General features: G+C 42.5%; 2 protein-coding genes across 2 annotated transcripts in view; one reads left to right on the forward strand and one right to left on the reverse strand.

The window, feature by feature from the left end:
* LOC125878864 (uncharacterized) overlaps window positions 1-22,642 on the forward strand; it is a 489,748-nt gene that overhangs the window by 159,409 nt on the left and 307,697 nt on the right. The gene's annotated exons all lie outside the window — the stretch shown is intronic.
* Window positions 1-22,642, reverse strand: part of septin12 (septin 12) — a 111,591-nt gene that overhangs the window by 78,214 nt on the left and 10,735 nt on the right. The window contains exon 2 of the mRNA XM_049560187.1: window positions 8,334-9,920. Within this exon, the coding sequence (XP_049416144.1) occupies window positions 8,334-9,920 (1,587 nt within the window). The remainder of the gene's footprint in view (window positions 1-8,333; window positions 9,921-22,642) is intronic.

A 22,642-nucleotide genomic window follows, 5' to 3' on the forward strand; every position in this document is an offset into this window, starting at 1 on the left:
GATTTTGGTATGGTGTTCACAGACAGTTGATGTTTTTGGGGTTCAGTCAGTCTCCTTCCTGTTTTAAGTTACATCATTCAAGCAAAAGAATTAAAGTGAAGTCCTCATTAAATATGCGGAGGAAAAAAACAATTCTGAGAGGAGGCTTAAGAGGAGACAGGGAGAGGGAAGGTTTCAGAGGAGACGAGGAGAGCGGAGATGACGAGATAGCAGGCGTAAAAGGAGATGAGGAGAGAAGAGGCCTCAGAGAAGACAAGGGAAGGAAGCTTCAGAGGTGATGAGAAGATAGGAGACTTCAGAGGTGTCATGGAGAGAGAAGGCTTCAGAGAAGATAAAAAGAGAGGAGGCTTCAGAGGAGGCGAGGAGAAAGGAAGCCTTAAAGGGGACAAAGACAAAGGAAGCTTCAGAGGAGTTGTGGACAGAGGAGACTTCAGAAGAGACAAGGAGAAAGGAGACTTTAAAGAAGACAAGGAGAAAGGAGGCTTCAGAGGTGACAAGGAAAGAAGAGGCTTCACAGGAGACAAGAAGGGTGGAGGCTGAAGAGATGATAAGGTGGAGACTTCAGAGGTGATGAGGAGAGAGGAGGCTTCAGAGGAGACGAGGAGAGAAGAAGCTTCAAAGGCAATGAGGAGAGAAGAGGCTTCGGTGATGATGAGGAGTGAGGGGCTCCAGAGGACACAAAGAGAAAAGAGAGGAGGAAGGAGGAGGCTTCAGAGGTGATGAGAAGAAAAGAGGCTTTAAAGGAGAAAAGGAGAGGGGAGGCATCGAAAGTGATGAGGAGTGAGGAAGCTTCAGAGGTGATAAAGAGTGAGGGGGCTTGAGAGGAGGCAAACAGAAAGCAGATGAGGAGTGAGGAAGCTTCATTGCTGATAAGGAGAGAGGAGGCTTTAGAGGAAATTAAGAGAGAAGATTTAAAAGAGACAAGAAGAGAGGGGGCTTTGGAGGGGATGAGGAAAGAGGAGGCTTTCAAGGGGACTAGGAGAGATGAGGTTTCGGAGAAGATAGGGAGAGAGGAGGGAGGAAACACAGGTGTATCCTAGGCAGAAGTTTCTGACTTACTGCAGGCCTTCAGACAGAACGTGTTCATTGATCAGCTTATCTGAGGGTCACAAAACTGTAGATCAGGAAAACTAACAGCAACGATTGATCAACAATTATTCACATTCATTCATAGTAAAAAATTACAATGTGTCAAATTTGAATCATGAATAAATCATAAAAACGCTTTTTCAACTGGGTTATTTTTTTTACTTTATGAGCCATTACCAACATACAAAAGCCTTTTTCTGTCACAGAGAGGATATAAAGTGAGGAGTGAAACGGGACGAGGGCTTAGACATCTGCTGGGGAGGAATTTATTCCCTAAATCACTGTCATTAAAGCTGGAATCAGAAAGAGAGAGGGATTGGGAGCAGGAGTCCAGACAAGCCTGGACATGACAGCGAAAGAGAGAGAGAGAGAGAGAGAGAGGGAGAGAGAGAGAGAGAGAGAGAGGGAGAGATCTGAAGAGAGAGAATGATTAAAAGAGCAGAGAGGAAGGACTAAATCAAGTTCTGTTGGATAATAACGGTGCTGTGTGGACAGTGCATATCATGGTGGCTGCATATAACATAAATGTTTAGTTGACATGTTGATGCAGCAGAAATAATGAGGGGAAGAGACAAAGAGGAATGCGGGACTGATGAAGCAGAGAGATGAGGAAAAAGAAAGGAGATAAGAATGCTTTCTCAAGGTGGAGATGTGAGAGATAATCCATGGGGTGAACAATACTGATCTTTATTCAGTACATGACGATTTACAGCACTGACTGCATTAGACCATGGGTGTCATGACTGACTGAAAAGATATCAGTAAATAACCATTAACAGCACATCAGTGCGAGTTTGACCAAATGCATAGGTGCTGTTTTTGTTTTGTTTCACGCTTTCCCATGTTGCTTTCTTTCACTGTCTGAATTTTCTTTTCCTCTGTATGTTTCTCTAAGAGCAGAGGAAGGGAGTAGAGGAAAAGGCCCCGGGCCACTTTTTTGTTTTCGAACTTTCAATGGGAAACAAATGATGTGAGTAAAACACAGCACAGAGCAAAACAATCATTTCACTGTGAACACCCATTACCACACATTAGCCTGTTGTTAACAACATTCAAACTGATGACGGCAAGGATTTTGTTGCTTTGTTGCCAAAGCTCAGACTGAAGCTGCACTCTGAAAGAAATTGTTTTTGTTTTGTTTTTTCTTGGCCCAGTCCCATTCCTCATTTCTTACCCCTGCCCCTCATCTGCAAGTGCCCCTTTGCCTCTCAGAACAGGGTTTTAAGGGGTAGTGGTTAAAATCTTTCTCAATGAAATGGGACAACCCTACGTTGAATGCCCTGCATTTGCGTAAACAGACATGACTATGGCAAATATGGTACTATCACAATGGCATTTGCCATTTACCTGATGGAGACAGAAAAGCATGGACGCTTGTGATTCTTTCACAACTCAAGTTACACGCTATCAACTGATCAAACGAGTTATCTAATAAAAAAACGAGAATTACCACCTCACGGTTAGTGAGTGAATTAGTGGAAATTCCCTCAGGCATTCTTGATATATTGCATTTACGAGAAAGAGACAGACAAGGCCACAGTGACCTTTGACCACAGTGTAAAGGCATAAAACACTGCTTAATTTCCAGGCCACTAGCAGTACTCTGTAGTCTGCTCAACAAGCGCAGCAACAGGGGTGTTGGTAGCGTAGTGGATAGTGCCAGCGCAGTCGCAGGTTTGACTCCGGCTTGCAACCATTTGCTGCACGTCACCCCCCCCCCCCCCCACTCTCTCTCTCACTCCATTCCACTCTGTCCTGTTCATTAAAGGCAAAAGCCTGAAAAAATAATCTTAAAAAAAAAAAAAAAAAAAACAAGTGCAGCAACTTTGCTGCTGGACTTAAGTTACATTTTGGGCATCACATGCCATCAAAGGGGGAATGGGATGTGAAAAAAAAATGCCAAAATGTGTCTGTGTCATGCATCAATCAACAGCAATTATAGCAATTCCCATAAAGTGTAGCGATTATGGTTTCCTGGTTTTCACCCAGGGGCCTTGTGTGCAACTCTTGGTATGGGAACTAGCTTTTGGGGCAGCAGTAGCTCATAGGGACTTGACTTGGGAACCAGATGGCATCGCTTCAAGTCCTCATACGGACCATGTATGAAGCATAGACTGGTAGCTGGAGAGGTGCCAGCCTGCCTCCTGGGCACTGCCGAGGTGCCCCTCAGCAAGGCACTGAACCGCCAACTGCTCAGGGCCCTTGTCCAGGGCAGGCCCCTCACTGATACTGACATCTCTTCATTTAATGCATGTGTAGGTTCTATTTGTGCATGTGTGTGTATTTTGGGCCTGTGTCTACATGACAACAGTGAAAAAAAAAGGAATTTCCCCTCGGGGATTAATAAAGTATATCTTCTACTTCTTCTTTCTTCTTCAATGTAACATTAACCAGCTAGCCAGTTAGCTACTGAGACATCAACATACTACTAGCATTTTTTTGTTATGCTTGTTATAAAGAAAAGAAACATAATACATTGAAATGACATTAAACCAAGATAATTTTGAGTCTACGACTTATAAGTCTTTCTCAATAAAGAAAACATATTTGTGGGTTTCTTTCGTTCGAATTTTTTTCAACTCAGAGTGTGACAGAGCACTCCATTCAGGCTCATCTTGCCAACCACAGCAGTGTGAATTCACCTCTTACATCAGACACTAACTTATATTTAGATGTACAATAAACTGCCCCACATGCACAAGAAGATATTTCTTTGAATATAAATTAGAGAGTGGAAGTTGTATTATATGTGCAACAAATATTTGGCAGCAGACGCGCTCTTTGAATGAGTGGAGACCAGTCTCTTCACTGCAAAGTGAGCCTGAGAGCCAAAGTGCATTATGATGAGTTTATATACCTTACTCCTTAATGATGTGAGACCAGTGAAATTCTTCATGTCTGCTTAGAGACAAATCTGCCATGTTCTGCCATCACTGCAGTGGCAAAATTTATTCAGCCTTTGTAAAGGTGGAAGTTCTTCTGTTTTGAAAACACTAGTTTAATGTCAAACTGACTGGCTGTCCAGCAGTCATCCATTTTCCAAAAATAAAACAGGGGAAAATATTTAAGAAAAGGGTAGGCACCTGTAGCATACCAATACCTGTGGCAGATGTCAGCTGAATGGAATTAAGTAGAAGTTCTGCTCATAATTCACACAAGGTATTATAGGCAGGGCTTGATGCTAACTTTTTTCCCAAGGAGTGCATGTGCAAGTGTGTGTGAGTGCAAGTTGAAAAAGTAAGGAGCGCACAAAGAACTTTAGGGGCACAATGTAAATTGATCAAATAATGTGTTTTCCGTAATAAATGTGATGCAAATAGACATTACAAGAGACATCCCTCAGTTGGGACCCATGGTACAATACCAGTGAAAGTATCATGGTTCCGAGGCAGATGTGCCTTTTGTCATTTATAAAAAGATAAATCACTTTTCTATAATACATCAATGATATTTCAATGGTATAAATTACTTACTGACTTATACATACTTCAAAAACAGCATCAATAAGTGATTAATAGGGGAGACCAAAATAAATGAAATAAAAATCAACTAGCCACCCTCCTCCTCTGACAAGTCCCTTCGTAAGTAACGAACAGTCCCTAAAGTTTCTCTGATACGCCACATGCCGCCATGGCTCAGCTGTTCAGGTACTTTTGGACAGTCATGACAACAAGTTATTTATCTGGAGCCGGACTTCTTCGCCGGTAAGCTGTTATAATGCGCCGCCGTATTTGACAGGAACACGTATTCCTGTCCATGTCTGTGACCCCCGTTCAACCCACAACCGGCAGGATTCGCTGTTACTGTTTATCGCCCCACTGCCGACATTTTACTCTGTCCGTCACCGCACGCTGTTTGATTGCATTATCAAAACACGCCGCTATTATCCGGCCTTGCTTTTCACTTATTCCACCGAATACCGAATGCGTGTTTTTTTTGCAATATTCGGCCGAATATATTCGGTGCATTCCTACACAGGAGCCTTCCCCATGCATTTGCAAAAATGTTTTGAAGGATTATTGCGGCAGTGGCGGCAATAATTTAAATGAATGTAGCGGAAACACTGATGTTATTACTATCCTAAAACATTCTCCAGGACCTCTGAAACTCTGCAGGACTTATTTCCACCCTGCCCAGCAGCGGTACCGTGGCGAATGGTCCCTAACTGCGGGGAAAACGGAGCAGGCCTCCCTGGAGGTCCACCGCTTTTCCCGGTCCATCTCCTCCATACTTTGACTTATTTCCACCCTGCCGACAGTGGGATTTATATTCACTGTGCCGACAGTGGCTTGGAAAACCACCCATAACGCCGGGGCCTGCCCTGCCTGCGAAGCGCAGTGCACTTAAATTCTCCAGCGAGCCAGAGCACTTCCATTCACATCAGACGCGCATTTCTCCACGCTGGTCGACAAGTGGTTCTGCTCCCAGCTGTTGTCTCCGTCACATTTGGGGCTGTTTTTCCATCATGGGTAACTACCCAGCTTGACACATTCGCTCGCGGCTCGCACAGAAAATAGACCAGACGCCGAAATGATCGCTGCAGGGCCGGCGGCGGAGCTGCCCGGCGCGGCCGGTGTGGATGACACAATCGGTTAACATGGGCACCGAAAGGAAATTGGCTTCACTTCTCGGCGCTTCGAGGCTATTCGCGGCACTTCCGCGGATGGTGTGGTTCTTAACCGTGTCACACAGGGAAGAGGGAAGAGGGAAGGCGGCTGGAGTTCCTCCAACGTTTGCGGTTAGATTATCATATTTTTTTTATTGACAAAAATATAGGCTGCTTCGGCTGATTGTTTTATGCGCACATGTGCCCCTAAATATTTTTTACAGTTCGCACACACCTATTTTTAGTCACCTATTTTAGTAGCAAATGCAAGTGAAACGCTCGCACTGTCGAGCCCTGATAGGGCTAGGAATAAGGTGAATACCAGTGCTGTTTTCTTGTGAGTCTTTCCTCCCTTTAGTAACACATTTAAGTTTTAAAAATCTTAAAATATTAAAAAGTTCTCTTTGCCACTTGAAAATGTTTTTTTTTTATTTTTCAGAATAAACCAAATGGAAAAAAGATGTACAGTATATGTGTAATATTTTGACATTTAAATCACTATTATCAAGCCTCTGACCCTGTCATCACATTTGTCACCGACATGGAGGATTCCAGCGATGGAACTTTGCAGCCCAAGCATGAGGTGGCAGCCTACATCGAGTTCAAGACATCCAAGGAGGATCAGTTTGAGGTTTTATAGTGGTGGAAGGAGCATGCTAAAATGTTTCATAACCTGGCAGTGGTTGCGTGGAATGTTTTCACCTTCCCGCATTGAGCGCAGCCAGTGAAAGATACTTTTCCTCTGCTGGATTTGTAATTAAAGAACAGAGAACTCAGCTTAATGTGAGTAACTGTAGCGTGTGTGTTTAATCACGGGTACAGGTCTGGTCATGGAACTTTTATTAATAGGTGCTTTGACTTTGACATAAAGATGGGTGACAGATCGGTTCTGGTACAGAGCTTTACGTATGGGAGGGTGCAGGTTTTCAAAGATTGACTGGTGCAGGACTCTGAACCAGTCTGTTTAAAGTAGCATGTCAGCATGACAGCGGGAGTTTTTGTAGGACATACCATGCAAAATGCACACAAATTCTCTTTTTTATCTCTTGTGTTGTCATGTAAGCCTTCAGCAGAGTCAGAGTTAAAATGTAAATTGAGAATGAAGCTTTGAGTACAGTTGGATGTTCTGTTCTTCTCTACTTCAGCTCAGAGGTACTGGACTAATTCCCTGACAAGATTGGAGGAGGTAAGGGGAAAATCCCATGAGGCGCCTTGAAACAGATGCCTCCTGTTTGTTAAACAGTTCAGCTGAGGTTTTGAATCTGCACTGGACAAGATTCTCGTGGAAACAGGCATCTTATCAGACTTAATCAAGGTAGGACTAGAACAAGGCAGAATCAATTCAATCAATCAATCAATTTTATTTATACAGCCCAATATCACAAATCACAATTTGCCTCACAGGGCTTTACAGCATACGACATCCCTCTGTCCTTATGACCCTCGCAGCGGATAAGGAAAAACTCCCCAAAAAAAACCCTTAATCCATCTAACTGGTATTATAGTCGACAAATGATGTGCATGGATAAAGTTAAAATAGTTAAGGCATTTGGAGGAACAATTTGACACTGCGATATATGGACAGGAAGAGATGGGGATGAAACCTTCAACCCTATGACTAGTCAAAGTTGTATTTAATATGAATCAAAGGAGAAAAATTACACAGTTGTGGCTAAACTTACCAGAACTTATGCATTATCAAAATCACACTGTGGCATAAATCTTTGATAATGAACAAGCTGTAGTTTAGTTGACACATTTGTCTGCTGTGTGTTCACCGTTGGTTTTTTGATGTACAATTGTGATTATCCTCTGACCTCCCATCTCCCACATCACTACCAACTATAAACTGTCCAACAAAGCAGATACACTAATGAACAAGGAAGATTCTGTTTATCAAATATCTTGGTTTTGTGTCTTGACTGTGTGTGTTCACTATGATGTGTTTTAAGTAAATGTGGTGCTGAGACACAGAGAAGTTCACTTTGTTATCAGAGGAAGCAGGAGCCAAAGGCCAACTGGGAGGAGATGGACTAAAAATAGCTTTAAAACCCCTGTTCAAAATTCCAGACAAACTTTAAACACAAAGACACTCAACTTGTGAATGTGTGTGACTGAAGAAAAGTTTGTGGAAAAGTACAAGGAGATTTGGACAAAATGAAAATATGGAAAATAGTGCAGGTGTGATGGTGTAAGCCAAAAAATAAATTTAAAACGTGTGTGCATGCATGTGTGTGATGAAGCTCAATATAACAGGAAACCATTACGACGGGTGTGGCTGCTAGGCTCATCTGCTAACCTTGACTTGTCTTCCTTTGTTGATATGAAAACAAAAACTAATCTTTGTACACACACATGCACACACACCCACACATGCGCACACACCAGCTCACAAATGGAAGCCTAGAATTGTGTTACAAGCGCATTAGCGTTTGGTTTTTATATATTTTGCTACCCCAAGCTTTAAATGGGCTCAGAGAGTTTCCAAGCACCAAGTACTCTTTCTGCTTCATGTGAAGACAGATGGAGGTTTTCTATGAGCAGCATTTCAGAGCACAGACAAATGTGCATGCAGTTATTTGCAGTTATAATTATAGCAAAATGCAACTTTTTAAGCACTTTCCAAAGACCATCTTACCTTTCTGGTTCTTCTTCCCCTGCTTCCATGTGTGCATCACCATGGTCTCAGCAGGACATCCATAAGCAGATGACACCCCACCATTTCTTTGGACTGTAGGGGGCTGCGTCACAGCTGCTGGGGTGGTGTCAGTACTGACGTTCTGGGAGAAGGAAGCAATCCTCTGTAAGATTGAGCCTACACTATCTCCTGCATCACCTGGGCCATCCTTTACAGACCAAACGGCTCTGGGGCTACGGGGGCTGGTAGGGTTAGGTAGGCTGGGGACCACCTGGACAACTTGGGGCCCTGGGAGAATCTCCAGCTGGGGGCTCTGGGCTGGGGAAAAGGGCCCTGAGGAGCAGCTCATCTCTGGGACAGGGATTGAACCCTGTGAGGGAGTTGGAGTGCGTGGGGAGAGGGGCAAAAAGGGATGGTGGAGGGAGAGGGGCATGGTGTCAGAGGAACTATCCAGGCTGCTGAGAGAGGCTGAAGGGCTGGCCAGGGTGGATGGTGGGCTGGCGTGGTGTTGTAGGCTTCCGGTGCTCCTTGGTGGAGGTTTGGGGGGGGTGGGGCTCATGGATCCTCCTTGAGCCTTAGTGGGAGAAGTGCCTGAGGTGCTGCTAACCAAGCTGTCCAGATCCAAGGGAAACTTGTTGAGACGTGAAGTCTCTTTGGCCTTGGGCTGTGGAGCCTTGAGGACCTGGGGCCCTTGCTGCTGGCAGTGGTTTTGGGGGCCAGAGTAACCCTCCTCCCCAAACGAATCGGTATTATGAAGACGACCATTCCAGTTGGCATTAGCACTGGCATACCTCAACCCTGGAGACATCCTGCTGATACCCCCTCCTCCACCTCCACCTCTTTGCATACTCACCATTCCTCCTCCTCCATCAGTAATTTGGAGGTCTAGGCTTGGCATGGAGCCATGGTTAGCCCCCCAAGGCTCTGGAGCACCCAGCATCAGCCCTGGCCCCTGCTCCATCTCAGAGGGGAAAACACTCCCATGTGAGGAAAACTTCTTCAGGTTGGGGTTGCTTCCCATGTGAGCACTTCCTTCTCGGTGCTGGTGTGGAGGCTGGGGCTGGGTTCGGTGGTAGTCCCCCTGAGGTGGAGGGCTGGGATATGACCCCAGCTTAGTGAGAGGGAGGGCACCTCCACCTCCACCAGAGTACTCCAGGCTTGACGTGGAGCTGTGAAGGCTGTCGTTGTCACTGCCTGGCCCAGACAAAATGGAGTAACTGTTGGGGTTTAACCTGCTCTGGAAGGATGCAGCTCTGGTCACAGAGGAGCCATTGTTGTAGATGGCCGACTTGTTCGTGTTTCCTCGGTTGAAGGACAGGCTGCTGACCACACTTCGGGACTTGAGCACTGGGCTAGGATTGGAACTTAGGCTGATGCGGGAATGGTGGGCTGTGGAGCCCAAGCTGTTGTTGTTGTTGTTAAAGGCTAATGAAGGGGACTGGCCACCTCCACCCAGCCCCTCACTGGCTTTGTTGTGGTTGAGGAAGAAATGGGAGGAAGAGGGAGAAACTGGGGAGGAGATGGGTGTAGCTGAGGAGAAGGATGGTAGGTCATCCACATCTTCAATGTCGAAGGATCTCTTCAGCGCTGCAGGGGGAAGAAAGAATACAAGTCGTTCAAAGGAAAATTACTGTGTAATGCATGGAGTCAGTTCACTGTGTACATGGTTAACACGAGCTAACACAGCAGCAGCAACAGCTGACATCCAGCACTGAGCTGGTACATCTGAATTCCTCAATTGAAAACAGATTACCCTATAATTGAATATCCAAATAGTTGAATATTCTGCTCTCTTTTTTGAAGACCTTAATTCGGTGCATCTGTAATCTCAACTTTTTTTCATATTATCTGTCTCTGCAGCAGCTCGGTGCACCTTTATCTTTCCACCTGGACACAGATGTTATTGTGTCCTGGTAAAGGTGCACAGCGCTGCTTTGGACAAGTGTGTGTAATCAGTCACTTCTAGGGGGCAATGGTACACAGAAGTCACGGTTCAGTTCAAACCCCAGTTTAGGAATCAAGGTTCAGTTAAGTCTGGTACAGCGGAAAAAAAACCCAAATGCATGAGGATATGTTTCATTTCATTTCATTCATCTTTGTCACAAATACATAAACCTTTACAACCCTTATTTTTTCTTTCTTAAATTCAACTCCTTTATCAACTTGACTGTTTAATTGACAATGTCTGGACACAACAATCTATCAAATTATAAAACTAAACAGAAAATTTAAAACCACACAGATCATTTTTGGTTTGCATGTGCTGGCAGCTATACTTCATCAACAACCGTAGTATCCACGATGTTTAACAGTTATGACAGTTACAAGACTAAAGGTAGGAAAGACACATCTGTGACAGAGTGCAATGGATGCTGTGTGTGGACATATACACTCTGCACTATGTGAATGTGTCCGTGTGTCTCTTCTCAGTAGATCATATTAAATCTCTCTCTCTTTTGGTTTCTGGGTCCTGAATGATCTTAGCCACTTGCCTTTGTATGGGAACAGTGTCCGCTTGCTTTGTTGAGAGCACACACATACACACACTACACACACATTTCCTGCAAGCTGCAAACACAAAGGGTGGATTGAGGTCGGGGCTGGAGTCAGGGCATCCAGTGGGGTTTTGTGTTACAAAAACCAACCACTGCAACGTGACATACCATGAGAAGGAGTGGGTGGGTCGCAGGAGGAGGGGTATACAATTATAGTTCCAAAGTGAAAGCTGAGATGTCATCCACAGTCATCCATAGCTGCTACCTGCAGTATTTTCTCAAATTTGCATCTAAATCTCTCTGTGATACCAATTCATCACAGTCAGCAAAGCTGACATAACATCCTTTGTATGATTCTGGGTTTTATCATCATGACAACTGTTACATGCTTTAATCCAACAAATATTTGTCAGTTACATACTAAAGTGCAATGCTTATTATTATTAAATGAGTGTTGCTGAAATTAAAATTACCACATTTTTACAACATTTGGAGAGCATAATTCTTTTTTCTATTGTTTATCCAACTGTAGGATCAAAAAAGTTTGACTCAGGTTGTTCTCATAAACCCCTTACATGTTTTATTACTAACAGCAATGCACCAAAATTCATACATATCCCTTGTAATCATGAGCCAGTAATTTGTGAATAACACATGAATTTTGGAAGGCTGACCAATGTGCTGATGGGAATACACAGAAAGCAATCTTAATCACACAGAAAGTGTTTTAGCAGCTGGAGGTGACTTTCTGGAATCGTTTTTAATGAAAATTAAGCTTTTTGCTCGCTTATTTTGTGTTGCTACATGCCTTGCATTTCTGTGCTCTAGGCACACGGAGTGCTCTGAACTCCTCCAGTAGAAAAAAACTTCAACCTAGAGCGAAAAAGCACCCCACGTCATCTCTGCTTTTTTCTGCTCACATGATGTGAGAGGCAGGCCTTCTGTGGGGTCCACAAGTTTACAGTTGGTAAACAATGGAGGAGAAACTGGTTGTTCTCCCCATGATCCACCCTCTTTTTTAGGGTCTCGTGTACCCACACAGATTTCACATTTTTCACACACGTTTCCCCGTGCCCAACATTTACTGACAGCATCTCAGCCTCAACCAGAGCTACTGCAAATACCCTTTGCCTGTCCATTTTAGTAACTAGCTACATATTAATGTAAAATAAATAAATTTAAATAATATAAATCAATATATGGCAGATGGGCGGCACGGTAGTGTGGTGGTTAGCACTCTCGCCTCACAGCAAGAGGGTTGCCAGTTCGATCCCGGGCGTGGGAGCCCTTCTGTGCAGAGCTTGCATGTTCTCCCCGTGTCAGCCTGGGTTCTCTCCGGGCACTCCGGCTTCCTCCCACAGTCCAAAGACATGCAGATTGGGGACTAGGTTAATTGATAACTCTATAGTTACACCTACTCCATAGGTGTGAATGTGAGCGTGAATGGTTGTTTGTCTCTATGTGTCAGCCCTGCGATAGTCTGGCGACCTGTCCAGGGTGTACCCTGCCTCTCGCCCGATGTCAGCTGGGATAGGCTCCAGCCCCCCCGCGACCCTCAAGAGGATGAAGAGGATGAAGCAAACAATTTCTGTGGGATCGAGGACTGGGCATGCAGATTGGGGTGGTAGGTCACAAAACCATGGACTTTACCCCAGGACTCTCCCTCTGAGACACGCGTCCGGACCCATGGGAACTTTTAAGGTATGTCGTCACCATGTTCTTTTTCCCATACCAAACCACAGTAACTTTATTTACACAACTTTACATTAACAACGTAACATCATTCATGAGGTACTAATTTATAGTATATCATCTCATTATGTGTGCATTTTCTTCGGATGTCATATGAACCATTCTATGAGGATAAACTGTTTCACTACTCCACAAAGGACACTTTTACAGCTGGTTTACAACCTGTTTAATTGCTAGAGCTATTTTTAGTAGCTGATCATCCATCTGACGCTGTTGCATTACAAGATCTCAGCAATGTACTCAATGGGTACAACGTAGGGCTTCACCCAATGACTTTTTTTTTTAATCAATTAATCTATTATTTTTTTGATTAGTCTATAAACCTAATGCCTAATTTACAGATTATTCTAAACATTATTTTTTATTACTCGATTAATATAACACTTAAATAACCCAAACACAAAAGCTTGCCTCATACATATTAAAATATTTTATTCAATCCTGTTCTCTTAAAGACAGTGACAATAGCGGCATATTTCAAAATGAGTCTAACTGTGTTATGATAACATTCATGATAATAATAGGCCCTACGTGTCAGATACCTGCTCAGAGAGTAATGGACTTCAAATGCAAAAGCATTGCAGTAACACTTCTGTAACAGAAGTCATAGACAGTAATAACAGTCTGTAATGTTAGTTTAAGCCGTTTTGTTGCTCATGCACGCCTGTTAAAGTAAGGTGCTAAAAAAAGGTTTAGTGACTACTGCTGACAGAAAAGCATTCAGTGTGTTGATAATCCATACACAACATGCTTGGGTGGGGACAAAAAGTTAACAGAATGGAGTTTTCTGCTGCTGTCTTAACAAAGCGCTCTGGGATGCTTTCACCAGTGTCTGTGCGCTACAGTTGTGTAGCAATCTATGATGTTGATTATGTCAATGAATCACCCCAACCCTAGTACAATGTTATCATAACCACAAGAGCCAAAGGCCAAAGTTACAAAGATAAGTTGTAAAGGAATACTTCACCACAAAATGACCATTTATATATTAATTAATCACTGGATGTTACCTTGAATCTGTGAAGAAAACTTTGTTTCTTTTGCATGCCTCCATGGTAAACAGAGATTCCAAGAAGGTGAAAATTCTTCATTAAGTCAGTGGGGACCACGTAACAGCAGCAAAACTACATCAAAACAATAATTTACAAACTCTTGCAGAACTCATGAAAAAATAATTCAAGTCTCATTTATCCAGTTGCATGTTCAGTACTTCCCAAACGCATGCATTTTCATTAGGGATGCACAATAACATTGACACGTTATCGGTATCTGCCGATATTAGCTTTAAAATGAATCAGAATCGGCCAACATATATTTTTTATTTTCTTATTTTGCACAGTGAATGAATATTACATACATTGAAAAGTATTGTATTTCATGTCTCCATCTGCTGGTGGGCCATCATGATAAGAGTATGCATGTAGAAAATAATGTTAATTCCACGACAGAAGAGATTCACTAAAATCAGGTGGGGGAAAAAGTGGATGTATTGATATCAGTGAAATGAATTGTTACATTTAGGCATATCAGCAAAAACCAATATCATGCATCCCTAATTTTCAGTAAAACACTTAGGCCTATGAGCAGGGCGCTCTGAGCGTGCCTGAACGCACAAGCTCAGACATGCAACTCGGCCATGCATGAGACTGCTTGTACTGACATGTTTTTAATTGTAACATTTTAGTGAAAATGCATGTATTTGCCAAGTACTAAGCATACAACTGGATAAATTAGACTTTTATTATACTGCACAAGTTGTGTGAGAGTTTGTAAACTAATGTTTTGATTATGATTTCTTCTGTTGTTTAATGCCTTCCTACTTTAATCCATGAAGGATGATTGCCTTTTTTGGATTCTCCATTCACCGTGGAGGCATGCAAGAGAAACAAAATTTTCTTCACAAAAACAAGGTAACACACAGTGAGTAAATGATTTATAAATGTTTATTTTGTGGGTAAAATATTCCTTAATACACCACAGATTTCCTTTACGTATTTCCTTAAAAGGTGAGCGGCAGTGCAACACACACAAAGCAGAGCATTCACACTTGTTAAGATGAGGGGAGAGTGAGCATGTGCATCCATACTGCTCAGCTTAGAGAGTTGAGGTGTAATCACAGGACTCCTCTCATGTCATTAAGACTCAAACAGTCTCTGTGTGTTGTGTGGCCAGACCAACGACCTCTCGGTGACACACACAAGCACATAGCATTCACTGTGCATTAAGTCACTAATGCTGGCCTTTGAGCTCTTTCTGGAGTGTCTATGTTTACTGAGGTGCGTTATAGTGTTATTAATATTACAGATTTGTGAAAGAAATTCCGTAAACTAGGTATTTGTCAAGTCTGAAGTCAGAGACAGAAATCTGGATGGGCTCATTTTGCAAAAATATCGAAATAGCACATTATTCAACTGTAAATTATTTAAATCAGTCGCTTTTCATATATATCTGCACTAGCATTGAATGCCACTGTCAGCAGTTTCACATTCTTACAAAAAAAATAAAGCTTGAGTGGCAATAATCAATCTGTATAACAATGTGAAAACAATGTAACAATATGACAGGAGTCATTCATTGTGATGAACCTAAAGAGAATCATCACCTCAGTCTGCAGCTCCTACCAGCTCGATGCAGCTTATAGCAGGGGTGGTGGGAAAAAAATCAACACAGCATATTGTACTGATATTTTATTGTGCCTTAAGCATCATCATAATATAGTATCGTGGATCATATGGTGATTCCCATCCCGACTTTATAGTGAGTTTCAGCTCATTGTTTGGCTGTCTGGCTGCAACGCTACTGTTTTGGTTCACTCTTACAGCTCACAGCGTCATTTCCAGCCACAATAGGCAGAGGCTTTCAACAAAACAGTTCTAAAAACCTACTGCACACTACCTGCTCAGCACCAAACAGCAGACAGATACAGTTGGAGACTAGCTGGTGAAACAGGAGAGCATTCAGCAGCTAAAGAGACAGACATTTCCTTCAGTAGTTGGTGAAGGCCAAAAACTGAGCTAAAAAATAGTACATTTTGTACATATACACACCAGGTGGACGCAAACTCCATAAATGATTATGTTGCTCTGAAACTGCTGGATGTTTATGTAAGCAACAACTTCACCGCATCAACTTAAGAGATATGTCAGTGTTCAGAAAGGGTTTCCTCTGTCCCCAAATGGCTAAAAATAAATTGTTATTGCTAGGGTGACCACCTGGCGTGCAGCAGTGACCAACATAGTCACTGAAGAAGAGCATGAGCACGACCAAGAACTGAGCTGGTGGTGAAAAATATCCCAATGCCTATTATATGGCGATACTTTGGATTCAGGCATGGCGACGTTGAACAGAAAAAATAGTTAAAGTCTCCACATCCCGCGGCAACACGACCAATCTATATCAGCACTTGAGACAGCACAGAGAAAACACATACATTTGTAAGTGTCACGGGAGAAATCACGGACTCCATAACACACTATATAATAACAAATTAAAAATGGAGCAAAATTTTGCTCGGGCTCGGCCCACTTGACATGCTGCTGTGTTGTGCTATGGCCAATTCACGTGCTGGAATTTGTCATTTACATGACAACACCAGAACGCAACACAGGCTCGCTTCACTGTGGGTAGTGTTGTGTTGCACTGCTGTGCGAGCAGCGTGTTTGACTGTGCTCAGTCTGTTGATGGTCATTGACACGCTGTCCATAACAATAACTATGTCAGGTCAGGTCAGTGCCCCCCTAATATAATGGAGGGGAAACACTGAATCAAGCAAGAAGACTCATGATACCAGTTTTTCATTATATTGCAAATCGCGATATTGTCCACCAAAATCGCAATCGCACATTTTTATCAAATCGTGCAGCACTAATGTAAAGCATAACTTGTCATCTGACAAAGGCTGATGGGTTCCAGGGTTTACGGACTGTTTACCTGCTGGTCAGGTCAAATGTAACTGGTTAATGCTACTTGGACAAATGGAAACCAGATACTTCAGATACCAAAATCACGTCCTACAGCCAACAGATATTGCATACATATTCAGATATCTGTTTATAGAGATTAGTTCCTACCTGAACAGCTTATGGCTCACAGCCTCTGTAGGCTCCAGGCAGGCTGGGGAGGGGTATGTATATGCGTGTGTGTGAGTGTTGGGGGGAGGGTTGTGTGGACTCGGATGGGTTCGCTGAGGCTACAAGTGTGAACCTGCCCTCCATACAGAAGATAAGGAGTCCTTGTATCAGGTAATTGCTGGCACCCTGTCAAACACTGGGGAAATAATTATGGTGGCAGTGGTGCGCCCCGTCTCCGCTCTGTTCTACCTGTGTGTGTGTGTGTGTGTGTGTGTGTGTGTGTGTGTGTGTGTGTGTGTGTGTGTGTGTGTCTCTGTGTGTGTGTGTGTGTGTGTGTGTGTGTGTGTGTGTGTGCTGGCTACGTTTGGCTCCACTCCCTCTGTGCTCACAGTTGTGCAGACCCTAATCCTCTCTTACACAATGCCAACTCAATCTGATAAAGAGAGATGCTCAAACTCTCTCTCTATCTCTCTCTCTCTTTCTTTCAGACACACACACACACACACACACACACACACACATTAGCGCACACCATGCTAAATTCACTCAGCTATGTCTGAGTTTCTGGGAAAGTGTGTGTAGGCATGTCCGTAGATGTGTGAGGCATCCTTTCATGGCCACTGCAGGTCAGTTCACTCTGAAAGGTGTGTATGTGTGTGTTTGTGTGTGTGTGACTCAGTGTATGTGATGCTAGCTTGCTTCCTGTATAAACAGTTTAATGTGCACATTCCCATGGTCTGTGCTTCATCTTCTCCATTAAGCTGCTTTTATAAGCCCCTACAGGATGTTGACCGCAACAACTAATGGAAATTCAACCAATTCTGTACGCCTTTGCAATTTGGTCCAATCACTGCAACTTTTCCAACTATTACTGCTGAAGAACATGCAAGGCAATTTACTGTTGTTCTGAATGAAATTTGGGGGGTAAACTGTTTATAAAACTGTTTTGCACTATGTAGTAGTGTAGAAAGTGCTTTGAGTGGTCAGATGACTAGAACCATTTACCATGACAGGCTGTTGCATCCACATCTATTGTACATGCTGTAAACACCATATCCTGAATACTATCTTAAGTACAATAACCCCCATTAACAAGTTATATATGTCCATGGGAATGCACTGAACAGCTCTATTCTCTAGAATTACAGTCACTAGTCAGTTAAAGCTGTGATGTTGTCAGTGCATAGTGACCACCTAACTAATTATGGTCCTTTTAAATAATGGAATACACAACATTGCTTTCTTCATCTATCTGTTCATATGATGGTTTTTTGTCATTCAGAAAGAGGTTGCCCTTTGAAATTTAGCAGCTAGTGTGTGAGATGGAGCAATCCCTAATAAATTACCATCATGACCATGACGGAATGAACCTTACAATAGGTCTTTTCAGCAGAATTCTGCTGCATGTTGTATTAAGTCTGACGATGGACAATGACAAGATGTTAAGGTGGGATTTTTGCTGAATTCCTATTACTTCCTATACTGTGTGTCAAGCATTCGACTGGATATTCATAATGCCATCTATAAAGAGGAAGCACTAGTCTCATTAACATGGTTTTTCTTCAAACTTTTTTTCCCAGTAGCATTTTTACATTTGAAATGAGATATGAGAAGAATCTCCTCAGCGACTTCAAACCAGAAGGTTTGATGTACTAAGAGATTTCTGAAAAAGCAGAACAAAATGTGCACATTTAACATCTCATTGTGCTGCTGCGGTCTTTTCATTCATCTGACAACATTCAATTTAAGCTTGCGCCATGTTAAAACATATGACATATTTGATTCAGGTCTCACCTCTACGGATTGCTTTAGTGACTTTTTTGCAAGTGCATATCTGAAAAGGGCTAATGTCTGTTCTTGCTCTGAGGTCTATTAACACTGCAGTTGTTGCAGCTTTTGGCAAAAGGCCAGGCCACAGAAGAAGGAAAACATGGAACAACTGGCCTTCAGTTCAGCTGGTCAGATTCAGATTCCCTCCAAGAGGAAATCCATGCCGTGTGTGTGTGTGTGTGTGTGTGTGTGTGTGTGTGTGTGGGTGTGTGGGTGTGTGGGTGTGTGTGTTCCTATACCTTTATCCATGTAAACACCATATGCCCTTATATGCCCTTACTAATTTAGAAAAGACGAGGGGAATTCTTCACAGCAAAACGTGTCTACTATTGATTTCACAAACTGTGAAGGTAAAATGGCACACTTCCTGTGCAGTGTCTTTTTCTAGGGAAAGAACAATTTCCACAAAAGCTTGAAGTTTGACTTTGAGTGCATATATGACAATCAACTATTAGACGTACTGTTTTTTTTTTTTTTTTAAATAACAGGTGACAATGAGGTTTTGGCCTCTAACTTTATGTAGTAGTAAAGCACAGTAGTGATTATTCTAATGTTACAGTCAAAACACAAAATTCAAAAATATAATCTTGAGTATTTTGTAACAAAACATTAACAGACACTTAGTATTTGGCGAGCAATCACAGTATATGCAAGAAAATCTACTCTGAAACTCATAGAACAGGTTATTCAAAGTCATTAATTAGAATTACCCCTCACAGTTGTATGCCTCCATGCACCAGTCAAGTTTCTTTTACAGTTTACATCCATGTCTGTGAAAACATATATGCTTCCCACACATCTTCCCCCCAGCAACACAAAAGATCTATACAATCAGCACACTTTCATGGTGGACACCCAAGATTAATCTCACCAATTCAGTATCTGACCAAATGTCTTCCCTTCTGTTCCTGATATATGACAACGAATAATGACCAGAAAAGTGTTTTTGCAGAACATTATGATGTCACAGTGAAGATGACCTTTTGAAAATAAAACATCATCACTGCACCATTATATCCTATCAGACATTGGTTTGAAATTTTGTTTGTGAGATCAAAGTGACCTTGACTTTTGAACTTCAACTACAAAATTCTTATCAGTTTATTCTGGAGTCAATGTGGACATTTGTGCCAAATTTCAGGAAACTACCTCAAGACCTTCTTGAGATATTGCATTCACGAGAATCAAACAAACACAAACTCTCAAACGCCACCAAAATCTAATCTGTTCATTGTTGAGTCCAAGTGGACATTTCTGCCAAATTCAAAGAAATTTCCTCAAGGGACTCTTGCTTTCACAGAAATTGAACGGACAGACAGACGGACGGACAGACAGATAGATGGACAACTTGAAAACATAATGCCTCTGGTCGTTGGCAGATGTAGCAAAAAAAAAAAAAAGAAGAAGAAGAAGAAACCTCTTAATTGGTATCTACATAACTTTGATCCCTTTGTGATTTTAATATAGTTTAATTTTTCCTAAAATTAACAGCTTTCATTAAGTTTTACAAGTGCTGCATTGTGCTGCACCCCCATCCCATGTCTACCTAACTCAAAAGTAATTTTTAGGTTTTTCTTTTTTTAAATTTTTGGTGGCATAATCCTGACAACAACCCCAGCACTGTCATGGCACCATTCCTGAGGAAAATACAGCAACGGGTTACTAACAGGCTTAAAACCACTGAAACAAAATGTACTTGCCAGAAAAACTGAACATCCGACTCCTTATGTTGTGCTCATACTGGGTGCAAATAAAACGCTTTGCACGAGCGAATTACATGTAAAGTCAATGTAAGGACGTGATTAGACATGAACTCCTGCCGGGTAGCAAGATGGATGCCATGCAAAATACGCGGATTTAATTTATTTTTAAACACACTGAAGTAGCAATAGCTACGTCTATAGTCTGTGAATCTGTATAGTCTGTGTTATGCCATGGTATCACTTCTTCACCAACACTGTCATCATTGTAGCGACTTGTCATCAAACAGCCCTTACCAGTCACTGAGGGGTTAGCCCTGAATTAGGCATTAAACCTTACTAAAATATAAACAAGTGAGTTATATTAAAAAATTCCCCACTTGTGTGTCACCAACAAGGAAATTGGCCTTAAGAGACCAAAACCATTTTTTTGTACCTGGCTGTAAACATGTTTATTTCTGGTATTAAGTTGGACATCTTAACGGGGCGGCAGTAGCTCAGTCCATAGGGACTTGGGTTGGGAACCAGAGGGTCACCTGTTCGAGTCCCCATCCGGACCAAATATGGAGCGTGGACTGGTGCCAGTTTACCTCCTGGGGCACTGCCGAGGTGCCCTTGAGCAAGGCACCGGACCCCCCAACCGCTCGGGGCGCCTGACCAAGGCAGCCCCCTCACTCTGACATCTCTCCTGTTTGTGCATGTGTGTGTCTTTCAGACCTGTGTGTACTTGACAAGCAAGAGTGAAAACATTGAATTTTCCCTCAGGGGGATTAATAAAGTAAAATAAACTTAAAAACTTAAACTTAACATTGGGGTCTATGAGAATTGACTCACTCTTGGAGCCAGCCTCCAGTGTTCGTTCGAGGAACTGCAGTTTTTGGCACTGACAAGTTGGCTTCATTTTTCAGCCCTAGAGGTTACCAGTTATACGTTTCATTTATACGACAAATTAACTCAGACACAGTACTTTCAAAAAGATTATCATAACTTACTCAATCAGCTAAACCTGTCAAGCGTAAAAAAGATGAAAACTAACAAAACTAAGCAGCATGGCAGCCCAGTTCACACCAGAGCAGCTCCACCAGGTGTAGGAATTGGCGTATATTACAGGTCACTAAGAAAACCCAGAATATTACATCATTTAGAAAAATATACTTTATCTCGACATGTGGAGTAAACCACACAAGGTTATGTTGCAGTAGGGATGGGAATAAAACTGAGGAAAGCATTCTCTAAATCCTTAACAAAATTAAACCCTGACTAACTAACCCTGTGTTGATTTGGGAACCAGTAAGCACTGGGAGGATGGGGGGCTGTCCTGTAGACACATGAGGGGATGCTGAGTCTGGGCATGTCCATATCCAACCCCCCCTTGTCTGCACATTCCACAAAGGTAGAACTCTGACAGACAAGGCAGCATGTTCATTGACACGTGTAAACACACACACACACACACACACACACAAACCCACACACACACACAAACCCACAGAGAGTTCGCCAGAGAGTTATGTTGAGTAAAGAGCACACTGTGACCAACTGCAGCCACACTTTGCAGCGACAACATGGTGCAGATGGTCAGTCACTCTCTCCCAGCCACACACACACACACACACACACACACACACACACACACACAAACGCAAACACATTAAAACAACTTCCACTTACTAAAAGCACATCTGGAAGACACATTCCAAGCAGATGGTTGCAATGTTGTAACACTGAAAATAACACAGTGCCTAAGGACTCATAAACATGCACACACACACATGCAGAGAGTGAGATGTCTGGCTACTATTTCCCTCATAAGCACCTGTTGCCTGAAAAATATTAGACAGAAACTGGAGTCTATTAAAGGGACAGTGTGTCCAAAGTTTAACTGCCAGGGATTCATGCCTGTTAAGAAAAGGAAAGAACAGCATATATTGACGCATATCAAAATATTACTAAGAATGATTCACAGACCTCACTACACAGCTACAACTTTTAACAGCTTTTAAATTTGCAGGGTGATTAGTTTCCATTCTTTAGTTTTTTATGAATTCTAATAACATTAGTCTGCTTCTTCAAGGCAGTAATTTCAAGCCATTATTCTGCCTTTCTGTTCTGTATAAAAGGTATAATCATGGAATGGGGTGCACAGAGTTAAGTCGTGGAGGTAGTAACAGTGCCGAAACTATGTCTGTATTCAAAGCAGCTGGCAGGCCGAGATCATGGGCAGCATGGGTGTGACGTTTTGACAACGTGTTATGCATGCAACCAACTGCAATCAACAACCAGGAGATTTAAAAGGTAGCTGATAGCAGATAGCACCTAACTCAAAGGAGAAGATCAGCAGCTGCAAATTAGGGAAGTAACAAGGTCCGGGAGCTCCTTACCCCCCAAACAAAGGACGAGATCAGCCACCCGAAAAAAGGAGGAAATCAGCTGCCATATGACAGAGACAGTATGCCATTGTT

The sequence above is a fragment of the Epinephelus fuscoguttatus genome, linkage group LG19 (assembly GCF_011397635.1).
Source record: "Epinephelus fuscoguttatus linkage group LG19, E.fuscoguttatus.final_Chr_v1".
NCBI lineage: Eukaryota > Metazoa > Chordata > Actinopteri > Perciformes > Serranidae > Epinephelus > Epinephelus fuscoguttatus.